The sequence below is a fragment of the Microtus oregoni genome, unplaced genomic scaffold (assembly GCF_018167655.1).
Source record: "Microtus oregoni isolate MIOR12 unplaced genomic scaffold, Mior012 000043F_ref0000047, whole genome shotgun sequence".
Classification (NCBI taxonomy): domain Eukaryota; kingdom Metazoa; phylum Chordata; class Mammalia; order Rodentia; family Cricetidae; genus Microtus; species Microtus oregoni.
Genome location: NW_024543210.1, coordinates 14,087,407 through 14,101,821, shown reverse-complemented (window position 1 = coordinate 14,101,821; position 14,415 = coordinate 14,087,407). Strand labels below are relative to the sequence as shown.

Genomic DNA, 14,415 nt, shown 5'->3' with positions numbered 1-14,415 from the left:
TGAAATGAGCATACATACATTGATGCAAATTGTCACACCTTCAAAATAAAAATAAATGCTAAGTGATTTGAGTATGTGAATGTAAGGTCTCTGTGACTATGAGACATCTGTCACTATTAGTAACAGCTCATCTGGCTTAGGTAGATAAATCTTTCCTCTCTGCCCCATGTTGAATCTCTCCCAAAGTTGCATATTTAATTGAAGAGAACAACCTTCCCTGCTAGAACCCTCCAAACAAGCACTCACGAATACTAGTATGAATTACTATAAAATCTCTAGAGTAAATTGGAAGAGGGGAGAGAACATGAGGGAACAGGATGGTTGAGTTGGGGAAGGGACAGAGAGGGAGAGCAAGTAAGATATAGAGATATCTTTATAGAAGGAGTCATAATGGGATTAGGAAGAAACCTGGTGCTAGGGAAACTCCCAGGAATCCATAGGTGTGACCCCAGCTAAGATTCTAAGCAATAGTGGAGAAGGTGCCTGAACTACCCTTTCCCTATAATCAGATTAATGGCTTCCCTAATTGTCATCATAGAACCTTCATCCAGTAACTGATGGAAGCAGATGCAGAGATCCACAGCTAAGCACTGGGCTGAACTCCTAGAGTGCAGTTGAAGAGAGGGAGGAGGGATTATATGAGCAAAGGGGTCAAGATCATGATGGGAAAAGCTACAGAGACAGCTGACCTGAACTTATGGGAGCTCATGAACACTGAACGGACAGCTAGGGAGTCAGCATGGGACCGAACTAGACCCTCTGAATGTGGGTAACAGTTCTGTGACTTGGGCAGTCTGGGGCCGCTGGCAGTGGGACCAGGACTTATCCCAGGTGCATGAACTGGCTTTTTGAAGCCCATTCCCTGTGGGGGGAAACCTTTCTCAGCCTAGATACAGAGGGGTGAGGCTTGGTCCTGCCTCAACTTTACTTTGCCTCAATTCAGACTTTGTTGACTCCCCATGGGAGGTCTTACCCTCTCTGAGGAGTGGATAGGGGTTTGGGGGAGTAGTGGAAGGAGGGAAGGGAAAGGGAACTGTGGTTGGTATGTAAAATGAAAAGAAAACCTTTCAAGTAAAAATATTTTTAAAAGAAATGAACGTTAATAGCTATTTTAGGAAGAAGTACTTTATCTGATCAACTAAAGAAAAGTAGATGTATAAATCTAAAAATAACATCAGTGGTTCTCAACCTGTGGGTTGCAACACTGTTGGGTCAAAAAATCCTTTCACAGAGGCCACCTAAGACATAGATATTTACCTTACATTTTATAACAGTGGCAAAACTACAATTATGAAGTAGCAGTGAAAATAATTTTATGGTTGGGGGTCACCACAGCATGACGTATGGTATTAGGAAGCCTGAGAACCTGAATTATGCTGAGACCACATCACTTGATGACAGGACTGTCTCCTTAGGTTATATCATCCATCACTGGGAGGAGTCTACTTTCAGAAACAGGTCACTATCACATTACAAAAAGATGCTTGTTGGGCCACTGTTGAGCAGCTAAACGTTCTTACGAAGCTCATGGACAGTCTGATATGCAGCCAGCGGAGGATCTAGATTGCAAATTTCGAGTGTCATCTTGTTCCATCGTTCATTTTGCATCTGTCTAACTGTGGAATATGTTTTGGCTTTGGTTTTAAGTTCCCACATGTTTTGCTGTTTTCAAAGATTAGGAGGTGGTCATGGGGAAGGGGAATTAGTATGGAGTATGTAGTAATTATAAGAGTTCCAGAAGCAGACTTTCCATACCTATTGTGTAGTTGATTGTCAGCCCCCCGGTCACAAATGACTAACTCCTGTTTTATTCCACCCTTTTGTTTTTGCCACATTTTCTTCAATCCAAGAAGACTGGCCACCTCACATATGGAACTTCATTACCATTTTTGGTTTAATCCAAGAACAGCTTTTTGTTTAACAGAAATATGCTTGAAGACTGTTAATATTAGCAGATTATGTTGTAGAAGTTTTATTTTTAAGATGTTCAAATAAATTCAAAGATTAATTTCTGAGGAATTAATGTTGATATTTGTGTTAAGCTTAGTTAAGTTTTAAAACTTATATTCTAGGCACTCAGCAGAGGCAGTTATTATCCCGACTGCAGATTGACCCAGTAATGGTAGAGGCAATGGAGATGAGTCCAGGTGGGTGACGTTTACATTTTCACTGTGATGTGTCGGTGTTCTGTTGCCATTCCCATTCCTTACACCTCACGCAGTGTAGCATGTAGCTCTTAGATCCTGCCCTAAGACAACACAATAAGATTGATGAAAATTTTTTAGGGCCGGGATGTAAGATCTGCATTTCCTTCATGTGTGGTGTTTTTGCCTCATTCATGAGCTTCTTTCCCCATGCTTTGCCTCCTTGACTCTTAGCTGCTCACCTTGCTGCTGTGAAGTCAGCTAGAGCTCCTAATCCACCTTCTCCCCTATGCCACTCATTCTTGCTGTCTGGACAGCACGTGTCCCTAGCTCACCTTCTCCCACCTTTGCTCTTTTTCCAGAGCTGATTCAGCACCTCGGCGCCCCCTCTGTGCCAGTTCAACTTACCCAGTGTGCTGACGTCACTGTACAGGCTCCTTCTCAGGGACCACTAACCACTTTTCTAAACCTTCTGACAAGCAAGTCGACTCACTCCGATGCACACCCCGTGGGCTGTTTCAGGATGGAGTGCAGTCCTTATATTTGTCTGTGTCTTTGCTTTCCCAATCCCTGCCAGGTTCACATTCAGTGCTTAATAAATGCAGCGAGTAGTTGGATATCTGAAACTTTAATTTTCTTTTTGCAGAGTTTTATTAGGTGGCCCAAACTGACTCCAGCTTGCAGTCCTGAGTTCATGTCCAAGTGCTTAGATTACTTGTGCTGCCACCGTGCCTAACACATCTTTTCTTGTGTTTCCCGTGAAGCCGTTCTTTGTTGGAAATCCTGCTCCTTGATTCCTTTCTTTGTGCTTTCTACTTTTTAAGTCGTCTTCCCCTCTCAGAACTCCACAATCATTGTTTCTGTAGTTCTGTATGTCTCAACACATGTCTTTGACCTCTATCTAGATTTCAGGTTCTACCCATCTGAATGGCATGGAGTCGTTATACTTCCAGCCTTAACCCTACTTCGCCTGCCTTCTGCCTGTTGAGTGCTGAGATGCCCAGCCTTGCAACATTGCATACAGAGTTTCCGCATAAGAGTCTTGTTTGAAGTACGGGGTCAAAGGCTGTTGTTGTACCCACTTCATCAGCTCTTGAGCGTTCCTTTTTCTCTTTTCCTTGTTTTTACCGTCATTGCACAGCTCAGCTTGAAGCATTAGGTACTTCTAGGAGGCTAATGAGCGAGCAGTCTTTCTCTGTTCATGTTCCTTTGTTTTGTTTCATACACATAATACTTTTGGGGGGGAGGGGGCGTCAAGACAGGATTTCTCTGTAGCTTTGAATTCTGTCCTGGAACTAGCTCTTGTAGACCAGGCTGGCCTCGAACTCATAGAGATCCACCTGCCTCTGCCTCCCGAGTGCTGGGATTAAAGGCGTTCGCCACCACTGCCTGGCACATCTAATACTTTTTTATTTCTTTGAGGATATTAAAAGTAGGTTTTGACGTTTTTTTTTTTCCCTTCTTGGTCTTGTTTTCTCTTACGTTGTTGGTTTTGGCTTTCATGATAGAGGCTTTCTGCATGTAATTCCTTGGTTATCTATTTTAAAAGAGAACCAGTGAAAAGTTGATTGGTATTCTGGATTCCTGTGTTGGTTCGTGTGTGTTTGGACTTTGTTTTTGAATGTGGATCCTGAGTGGAGAGTGATTTGTCATGTCAGTCTGGTTTGAGGGGTACCCTGGTTACTAATGCTACTTTAGCTTTCTTAGACTGATCAACTGTACCAATAAAAGTCTTCCTAATAATAGCCTGATTGTCAAAGTTGACATAGCTCAGTCAGTAGAGGAGGATCATGGAGAAACCTCAATATTAATTATTATACAGTGTTTACTTCATTCCTCTCCCTGTTTCACTACAGATTTATTTGAGCATAGCTGGTCTTTCGGGAATTTATTGTCTAGAGCCCTACCTTTTCCAAGGGAGGGGATGTGTAAAATGTGTTAGGGTTTTCAGGAAAGCTGCCTTTTAAACAGTCTTTCACAGTGTTCATTCTTGTTACTTTGTTGTGATACCTTTCTGTCATAGAGCTAGGTAACTCATCCCTGCTTCTGCAGCAGTGATGGACAGGAGAGTACAGACTTGGTAATTCTGAAGTCCTCACTGTGGTGGTGGAGGTGGGAGTGGTAAGATTCCAAACAGAAAATAGGTGCATGGACTGAGACTTTCGGAAAGGCTCATTGCTTCTGAAGTGGACATCTATCATACCTTTCTTTTGCCCTGCCCAAGGTCTCCTTTGTTGTAAGTTCTCAGTCTTTGGAGAACTTTGAGTTCTAAATTAGATAACTGCTGTCTCAGAATTAGTTTCTACTCCTGCTTTTTTACTTTGAAAATATGGCTGTCTGCCTTTTATTTATGGGTGTATACCTTTTTTTTTTTAAAAGCAAAACTCTTCGTGACCATTTTTGTTAGGCTTCAGAGAGGGTTAGAAAGTAAATGCTCCATCTAGACAAAGTGTTAGGCTTCTCTCTGCAGTGGTTCATTGTCACCTGATGCCTGAACTAAGCTGTAGCGGGCAGTGCATGGATGTGTAGAGTAGAGAAATCTAGATTTTTGTCCATCTGTGTACTTGTGGCATGCACTTATGTATACATGTTCATGTGTTGGGTTCACATGAATGTATGTGCATGCTGAGGCTTAGGTTGATGGTAGGAATCAGCCTCCTTCACTCTTCCACCTTATGTACTGAGGCGGGGTCTCAGGCAAACCTAGAGCTTCCTAATACGGCTAGTTTAGTTCTGAGATTCCAGTCTCTGCTTTCTGAAGCTGAAACGAAGAGGTGGATCACCAGTCCCACCTGATAATTACATGGGTTCTGAGGGATCCAAACTGCAGTCCTCATGCCTGGCTCAGCAAGTACATTAGCCACTGAGCAATCTCCCTGGCCTGAAACTGAATTCATTGGACTTTTCCCTAAACTCGGTAGCCTGTGGGAGTTGTGTTCCAATGTTTTTTGGGCTTTTTATCCTTTTGTTCTCGTTGCCTTTCTTTCTCCTTTGCCAGCCCTTTTCCCCTGATGCTCCATAAATGCTAACTTTATCTGTGTTTTCTTGTCAGCATTATTTTTGTCTTTTCTGTGCCCTGCTAAGGTGTGAAGTGGTGAGGGCAGCAGTACCACACAAAGTGCAGGAAGGTAGGAAGGTAGTGCAGATTCCTTACACCGAGATCTGGGCTTTGCTCTAGGTAGCCAGCCACACAGTGAGTTTTTAAGAGCTTCAGACTGCCTCAGTAACATGGGAGGAACACTGCCAAGTCAGCTTCTTGGTGGGTATCATAACTGTTTATCACAGACACTGACTGACACTGCCGTTCTTCTCTCCAGAGGTCAGATTGCAAATTTTTACCTTTCTTCTAAATAGGTAGGAACACCAGAGGATTTCACACTAAATCATTCTAAAATTGACGTTTTTATATTGGCTTCTCCTCTCCCTGTACTTGCAATTTCACTTCGTGTCTTTTCTTCCACCCACTTCACTTTCCCTGCTTGTGCTTGCAGTACAGTCCCTGTGGAGTCCTGTGCTTGATGGAGTGTGGAGCATGTGCTTTTTCTTTGTCATGTGCTGAAGGAATGGGGGGGGGGGCTTTTGTTTTTATTTGTTTACTTATTTGAGACCGGGTCTTACTTTGTAGGCCTGGCTGGCTTGGAACATACATTGTGTAGATCAGGCTAGCCTTGGACTCACAGATATCCTCCTGCATCTGCCTCTCCTGAGTGCTGGGACTAAAGATCTCTATAACTATGCCCAGCATGGGAAGAGAGTATTTTAGCTATTTTTCTGGAAACCTGATGATAGTGTTACTTCCCTGCTCAAGAACCTCTTATTCTTTCCAGACCAAAATCCAAAATAGTGAGGCATGTGATCCATCATTCCATTCTTTCATAGCCAATCCCCCTCCCATACCATCACAGACATCTTTTTAACTACTCCACACTTGTTCCCTTTTCTCCGTGCCTGTGAAAGGGCCTTCCTTGCTCCACGTGGTTTTTTCTTTGCCTGTATTGCCTCTCTAACTCTCGCTGCTCTCCTCGAACTCATTCTTTTAATACTCATTTTACATATTTATCTTCAGCAAGCTTTTCTTCGGAGGAGGTGCTTCCCTCATGTTTCTACCAGCACCTCTTCATTCCCTTTCTTGGCTTTGCTGTTGTAGAATTGTGTGTGTCTGATTTTCTTTTCCTTTTTATGTACGTACCTCGCACAGCCCTTGGTTGCTCAGTAAATAACCATTCAGTGAATTAATAGTCTGAAGTTTGCTCTCTGTTTGTTGGTTTTAAAAGACAATTAGCTTTTGTCATATGATGACATACTGATAGGTTATCATCCGCACTCAGAACTTACTCATTCTGTGAAGTAGTCAGTCTGTAGATACTATAGATGATTGAGCTTGTGGCTTGCACTGAAAGTTAGTGTGACACACATTCATCTTAAAGTTCCATTTCAAAGTAGATTTCTGTGTACAGCTGGGTAGAACTTATGCTGACTGAATTCTTACCAGGCAGTATTTTCTGTAAATATTACTGTGAAGAATGAATAGAACCCATTTTGGAAAAGTAGCTCAACAGTTTTTGAATCATAGTTTTTAGGAAACACTAAGATTCTTAAATTCCTTCTGGTTTGAAAAAAAAAAAGTAGCTTTTCCTTTTACTGTGTACTGTTAATATCCCAAAAGATGCGCTATAGGCAGGCTTTTCTCCACTCTAGGCAGAGAATGTCATTTCAGTATGCCACATGAGGAAAGGACTGTCTGAGTTCTCTGAAAAGATGTTTGGAGTAAGATTGACATTCCTATTTCTGAATAGAAATTAGTTGTGATTTTCTTTACAAGTAATTGTAATAATATAAAAGATTGACATTCTTCTCACATGTGTGATTTTAAGAATAAAAGGGTATATTCAAAAGTAAACATTTATGGCCAATTTCTTTGGCTCAGATTACTATGACATGGAATCCATGGTCCATGCAGACACAAGATCATTTATTCTGAAGAAGCCAAAGCTGTCTGAGGAAATAGTAGTGACACCAAACCAGGAGTCGGGAATGAAGACTGCAGATGCCCTTCGGGTACTTTCAGGACACCTTATGCAGACACGGTAGATGGTTTTTTGTTTTTTGTTTTTTTCTTGTGTAGCTACTTTGTGTGATTAGATAGTGCAGGGCAGCTGTTAGTTCCCAGTGTCCCTGTTCCTGTAGCTCCCACTAGATGGTGCTTTTATTCAGTCATGGTTAGGCCATGAGTTCAGTTTTCACAAATTCGAGTTCATCTTTCTTGTTCAGAAATCCATTAAATAGAAATAAAGCTCAGAGTATAATGGGACTCCATTGATAAAGGTTTAGTGTTCTGTTTTGTTCTTAAATGTATACCCAGGGAATCGAACTTCAAAAGCTGGGTAACTGAAATCAGAAAATCCTTCTGCAGAGTGTTAATAGTGAAAGCTTGTGTGGTTCCTTCCTGAGAAAGCAGAGTGTGCAGTAAAGAAACAAGTGTTCAGATGACAAAGTCAGTATAAAAGTAAAGCTGATGGCCAGGATGCATGGAGCACCCATGCTAATTGTTCTTTGGCTTGGCTTGGTTTGGTTTCTGGTTTATTTCCATATTGACCCTATAAGGATCAAATGGACAATGGAGTCAAAGTTGAGAGGATATTGTCATTATTAATAAGTACAGACTATAAGGTTACTGGTGATGTTGCTGCAATTGCTGGCCATGGCCGTTGCGTGTTAGCAGGATTCTACTTATGCTATAGCAGGAAGTCAGGCTAAGACTGTCTTAATGAACCAAATGCAAAGCAAGGGAGTAACAGTTCTGCTGAAGAGAACTTTAGGAGGCTCAACATTTTGTGTTTGTTTCCCTAATTCTATGGTATTTTTTATCTGTCTGGCAGAGATCTTGTACAACCAGATAAACCTGCAAGTCCCAAGTTTATAGTGACGCTGGATGGTGTCCCCAGTCCCCCAGGATACATGTCAGATCAAGAGGAGGAGATGTGCTTTGAAGGAATGAAATCCGTAAACCAAACTGCAGCCTCAAACAAGGGACTCAGAGGTCTCCTCCACCCACAGCAGTTGCATTTGATGAGCAGGCAGCTTGAGGACCCAGATGGTAGCTTTTCTAACGGTGTGTTGAGAGCTCAGACTTTGCCTTCTCAGCCCACTGTCATTGAGAAGGGAGTCTTGGCCTATTTCTCTGTCTTGAGTGAATTATTGGTTTGAGGCCCCACTTACATTTCTATTCAGTAGCCTCTTTTCTTCTGTTACACAAAACCACCAGTTTGATTCATACTCTCCCTGTGCTTGTTCCTGGGTGTTCTGTGATGCTAGTGTTAGAATGAAGTCCAGTCATCATTCCCTACAATATCTCTTTATATTGTGATTGCTGAAGGATGAGCCATCATTCTCGATGCATCGGTTGCCTTTCCCTTGAGAAACTTTTGCTTTCCTCATGTGCCAGCAGCCGTAAACTTAACTTGAGAGAAAGATGGATTTCAATTTTGGTGTTTTCCACACCTTAGTATTGTTTCTCTGAAAGGAATTTCTTACCTAATCTGACAGAATGCTTGTTCGGAGTATGAGAAAGACCTTATTGATATTAGTACTCAGTGAACCCCATTCAGATGGCACCATGCTTTTAGGCAGCCATTTGTGTTTTCAACACTTCCTAGCTCATGGATGCCAGTGACAAGTGTGGTACCATCAATCCTTTATGCTTTCTTTCCTTTTTTTTCCTTTTAGATTTATGTTACGTGAGTATTTTGTCCATGTATGAAAGTGCGGCAGCCTGTGCATCCCTGCTGCGACATCAAATCCCCTGGAAATAGTTAGAGCTGTGAGCTGCCACACAGGGGCTGGGACAGGTTCAGAGCGCTACAGCCAGTGCTCTTAGCCACTGAGCCTTTTCTCCATCCCCCAACTATACTTGTCATTCCTGATTTAGATACACTTCCTAAGCAGTTAATTACTAAATTTTAAAAATGAACAGATTCAAGGAAAAAGCAGTAAATTTCCAAGTCTTAGTAATATTTTTTTGACAGAGGCATAAATATACATTGATACTTTTTCTTCAGCCACTAAAAATAGAGTAAACTAGTACAGATCATGAGTCTACAAGTGAGAAGCACTTTTGAGAGGCTTTTCCTGCTGTGAGTCAGTGTCTTGGTTTGTAGAAGAAACTGCAAGTGTGACCCTAAGTAAAGCAAAATTTTAACAGTAAAAAAATGCAGTAGGGAATGCACTTTTTTTTTAACGGCCCTGCATACTTTGTTTAAAATAGGGAAAGTTTAGTGTTACTGCTTAATTGCTTAACACTTGGCTCTTTTAAGACCCAGTTTCCTTAAAGGTGAGTTTCCCTGCTAGGCCTTGTTGATCTGTGGGATGAAGCCGTGACAATGTCAGTAACATGTTAGTCATGGGTGTGCCTATCTGTGTGAGTGCCCGTGGCCCTTGTGGAGACAGCTGGGATGGGTAGAGCACCTCCTTCACTGTTGCTGGACACTGGGGCTCAAACACCGTAGCAGTGAGGACATGGTATTGCAGGAGAGATGCCTGTGGATCCTGGAAACTGCTCCTTACCCAGTGCAAGCACAGATTGAGATTTTGTCTTTGGGTTGGTATTTTGGTAGTGTTTGAAGGTGCTAACCAATCGCACGCACCATCTCCGACTACATGGCAGCACTTTACAGCTTTCAATACAAAATGAATTTACCTCTGAAAATTCAAATGCAAAGTGATGGAGGAAGGTCATTGGTTAAGTAATAAAGAAACTGCTTGGCCTCATAGCTTAAAACATAGGTGGGAGGAGTAAACAGAACAGAATGCTGGGAGGAAGAGGAAGTGAGGTAGATGCCTCAGACAGACACCATAGCTCAGCTTTCGGGGGCAGACACATGAAGCTCAGACCCAGGATGGACGTAGGCTAGAATCTTTCCCGGTAAGACTGATGCTACACAGATTATTAGAGATGGGTTGATCGGGATATGAGAATTAGCCTGTAAGGGCTAGAGTTAATGGGCCAAGCAGTGTTTAAAAGAATACAGTGTCCGTGTAATTATTTCGAGGCATAAGCTAGCAGGCGGCCGGGGTGCTGGGGACACAGCCCCGCCGCTCTTATTACAACAGCAAAGAGTTTAGTAACATAGGAAGTAAAATGTCAGTATAGGAAAGACATTGCTTCACATTTTCTTCACTAAGAGAAAGTCATCTTGTAAAAGACCAACTTTTTAAAACAATTACTTTTGAGCTAAAAAAATACTATTTTTGAGTAGCTACTTAATTTTTCTGGCTGTACTGTTCTTTCGTATCTAGTCTTTGTCGTGGGTCTTCATGTGTGTACCACAATTCTTCTTGTATATAGAGCAGTGCAGAGATGGGACAAAGATCATCTCAAAGTGAGTGAGGTTCCCCCTTTCAGTGCTATAAGTTTTCTTTAGAAATTCTCAAATAACACTTATATATTATAAAATAAATTCTTATTTTTCTTTTTTGCTGTTAGGAGATCAAGCCTTATGGATGCTGAGTAAGCATTCATTGCAGGGCTGACCTCCTAGTCCTCTTTTCAAAGTAACATAGACACAGATCTGTATCAGATATAACACAGTAGTTGGTAAGATTCCTGTCTGCACCATATGACGCTGCCATGTTCTCATGGAGGAAGGACAGAAGTTGGGTTTCTAGAGCAGAAGTGTCACCTTCTTTATCTGACCAAGGTGACTTTCACAGATGTTAGATTTTTGCCGAGGTGTCTAGATGAATTGCTGCCATGCAGAGCCAGATATGCTCACCAGAGCTTGGCACCACTGCTGCAGTATAGCTGAGGTGAGAATTGGCTTCCTAAACAATGTGAATAGATAACACATAAGACCCAACGATGGACTTTTTTTCTATGATGTATCAGATCAAAAGGCAGCAGATATGGCCTTCGTGTATAATTTTATTTGGTGCCATAAATTACTTTCATACAGATGTCTTAGGTAAGTTAGAGGTCCCATTCCCACGTGCCATATTGTTGACATTGACATGACTTTAATGCAGAGACTGTGAACTCCATTTGTGAGGCTTTTTTTCTAGGTCATGGTTCCCCAGTCTGTCTCCCAGGTTAGCATTTTATACTCAACCAAGTTCAGACTTGCTCTGTTAGATGATATTCTCTCTCCCCTTCTTCCCCCGCCTGTAGGGAGTGCTGGTCCATTTTAGGTAAAGCTGTTTTCTTCTTAGATACCACAAGAGTTTAGTGCCTTACTCAATATACCTCAGAAAAAGTTCTGAGACTGAAATTTAGACTTTGGTGAAAACTTGAGTTCTACCTACAGAATCCCTGTGTACTTAAGGTTTTATAATGATGACTCTGATCTCCTTCCTGCTAACATGTTCCATTACTAGGATTGGCCATATCAGTTGGGATTACTTTATAGGGCTGCAAACGTTAAAGAACGTCCAATTTTGAGTCTTGGGTTTAGGGCAAATTTATATGAATAAACCCTGTTCTGAAATCATAATTAACAAAATGTTCTTAATTCTTCTTTGAAGCTGAGATGACTGACCTGAGTGTGGCACAAAAACCAGAAAAGCTTCTGGAGCGTTGCAAGTACTGGCCTGCTTGTAAGAATGGGGACGAGTGTGTATACCACCATCCTATTTCACCTTGCAAGTGAGTAAGAATGTCAGATGTGTATTTTGCATATTAATCTCTGCATCTGCATCCTACTTTTTCTTTTCCTTTGTAGAGAAGTTTCATAAGTAAAATACTTGATAGATACTATAACCCTCCCTAGAGCTTTGTGTGTGTTGAAAATGGTTGTGTTTGGTATCTATGATCCTGAAATATCTGGGTCCCTTGGAGTCCCTATATATCACGTGTAACTATACAATCTGTATATATAATTTGTATATATGTGTTCACAGGCATCATCCGTTTTATGTAGGTTGGGAGTAAATTGAGTTTATGAATAATGAAAAATATTGTAGGTGTGGATTAGTTTTCCTTGCCAACTACCTGATGCAAAGAATTGTGTGAGATTGTTTTTAGGTGGTGGTTTTTGTTTGGTCGGTCCCATGACTGAATTGTGTCCTTTTTTTTTTAACTGTAAATATAGATAGTATTTACATGTAAGTACACATGTAAGGACTATAGGATGAATCTTTCTATAGTACAGTGCCTTACACTTGAGCTATGCTTACTGTTTTTTAATTTACTTAATATTTGGGGCTGGAGAGTTGACTCAGTGGTTAAGAGCACTGGCTGCTCTTCCAGAGGACCTAGGTTCAATTCCCAGCACCCAAATGACAACTCACAACCACCTGTAACTCTAGTTCCAAGGTATCTAACACCCTTACACAGACATACTTGAAGGCAAACCATCAATGCACATAAAATTAAAATATATACATTATTTAAAAATGAAATTCAGAATTAAAAAGTAAGATTTGGATATTCTGCTAAAGTGGAATGACTCAAGACCTCTATTCTGTGATGTCCTACGTTGAGGTTCAGTTCTTCCAGATATGAAATACAGTTGTATTCTATTTTGGTATTTAGTTTCATTTGAAAGAGTACTAATTGCTTCCCCACCACAGGGGATTGAAGCTAGTGCTTCACGCATATTAGAGACGTGCTCTCCACTGAACTATGTTCCTAGTCCAGTTATTTCTGTGTGTGTAAGTGAGAGAGACAGACTGGATACCACATGTGTGCTGGTGCCTCCAGAGGCCAGAAGAAAGCATTGGATACCCTGAGCTTTGAGGTCCAGCCACTCAGTGTTGGTGCTGGGAACTGAACTCGGATCCTAGAAGAGCAGGAAGTGCTCGTAAATAATGACACTATTTTTCCCAGCCATGCATGGTGATTGTGATGTCCCTCTACAAAAAACTAATAGTCATTGAGAATGTTAAATATGAATAATAAACTGTTTTTGTTTTGTAGAGCCTTTCCCAATTGTAAATTTGCTGAGAAATGTTTGTTTGTGCATCCAAACTGTAAATATGATGCAAAGTGTACTAAACCAGATTGTCCCTTCACACACATCAGTAGAAGAATTCCAGTACTGACTTCAAAACCAGGTTAGTGACTGTGCACTGTTGTATTTGGGTGAAAAAGTAGAAAGTGCCATTTTCTGGCTCTAAGTGAAATGAAACAACAAAAGAATAGTTTTAGAAATTACCATTTAAAGAACAAATCTGCCCTTCTTTGCCATTTTATCTTGACTGATAGATAAAACTTGGTATTATAAATTGAGTCTTACTTTAAAAATACCAGCAGACTGCATTAAAAAATGTTGCCACATAGATTTGACCATTCTTTATTTTGATTTTTGTTAGTAGTCTCATCACCAGCACCATCTTCTAATGGTCAGCTCTGCCGTTACTTCCCAGCTTGTAAGAAAATGGAATGTCCCTTCTACCACCCAAAAGTAAGACATTTTACTTTCCATTCTGAAGTTTGGGTTTCTCTTCTGTGCACATTTTATTTTTGTTTATGCATATGTGTGGGTTTGTGCACATGTTAGCAGATATCCTGCTATGATTCTGCTGAGATTTTGTGTCTCGGGAGGAGGTATATTTTTTAAGGCTTTCAGTGGTATTAAGAGGGCATTACCACATCTGTTAGTTTAGTTACAGTGGACTGCTTATGCTTATCTCATTTCCTGTATTATCTTGCAGATTTTGTTGAACCTTTGTCCCTCTCTTGTTTGTGCTTAGCACTGTAGGTTTAATACTCAGTGTACAAGACCAGACTGCACGTTTTACCATCCCACCATTACTGTACCACCAAGACATGCCTTGAAATGGATTCGACCTCAAACTAGGTGAGGATTTAAGTTAGCGTCTCTAATTTTAATGTCATTTAGATTTATATCCTGTGTATAGGCACACAAATCTGAGGGAAATTGAATTTTTATCTCCTCTGTACTTTTAAAAATCAGACAAGGATTTTTTTTTTTTATTTTTAGCAAAAATGATTTACAACATGAACTACATTTACCCAGAGATGACATTGTTTAACTGACATCATCTCCAGATGAGTTCTGTTTTTTAATCCAGAGCACAGTGAATAATAGGGAGCCACTGAATCCACCCTTCAGCCCCTCTAACTTCTGAGCATCAACAGTACAAACATAACATCTAGGCCAGCAGATTGTCTGTGTGTATATATTTTAACACACTGCTCTACAGTCTCAGATCAGGGCAGGGAGACTGTTTAGTCTTTAAACTGTTTGCCTCACAAGCTTGAGGATCTGTCCGTGTTTGATCCCCAGAACCTATATAAAATTGTGAACATGCACCT

General features: G+C 41.0%; 1 protein-coding gene across 10 annotated transcripts in view; it reads left to right on the top strand.

Moving 5' to 3' along the window:
* Positions 1-14,415, top strand: part of Zc3h14 (zinc finger CCCH-type containing 14) — a 41,612-nt gene that overhangs the window by 26,513 nt on the left and 684 nt on the right. For 3 of the 10 annotated variants that reach the window (XM_041633045.1, XM_041633049.1, XM_041633052.1), the window contains 7 exons: positions 2,073-2,147; positions 7,072-7,231; positions 8,024-8,256; positions 11,661-11,781; positions 13,054-13,190; positions 13,449-13,540; positions 13,830-13,936. In XM_041633045.1, the coding sequence (XP_041488979.1) occupies positions 2,073-2,147; positions 7,072-7,231; positions 8,024-8,256; positions 11,661-11,781; positions 13,054-13,190; positions 13,449-13,540; positions 13,830-13,936 (925 nt within the window). The remainder of the gene's footprint in view (positions 1-2,072; positions 2,148-7,071; positions 7,232-8,023; positions 8,257-11,660; positions 11,782-13,053; positions 13,191-13,448; positions 13,541-13,829; positions 13,937-14,415) is intronic. The other 7 variants (XM_041633046.1, XM_041633048.1, XM_041633047.1 and 4 more) reach the window with 7 other exon arrangements.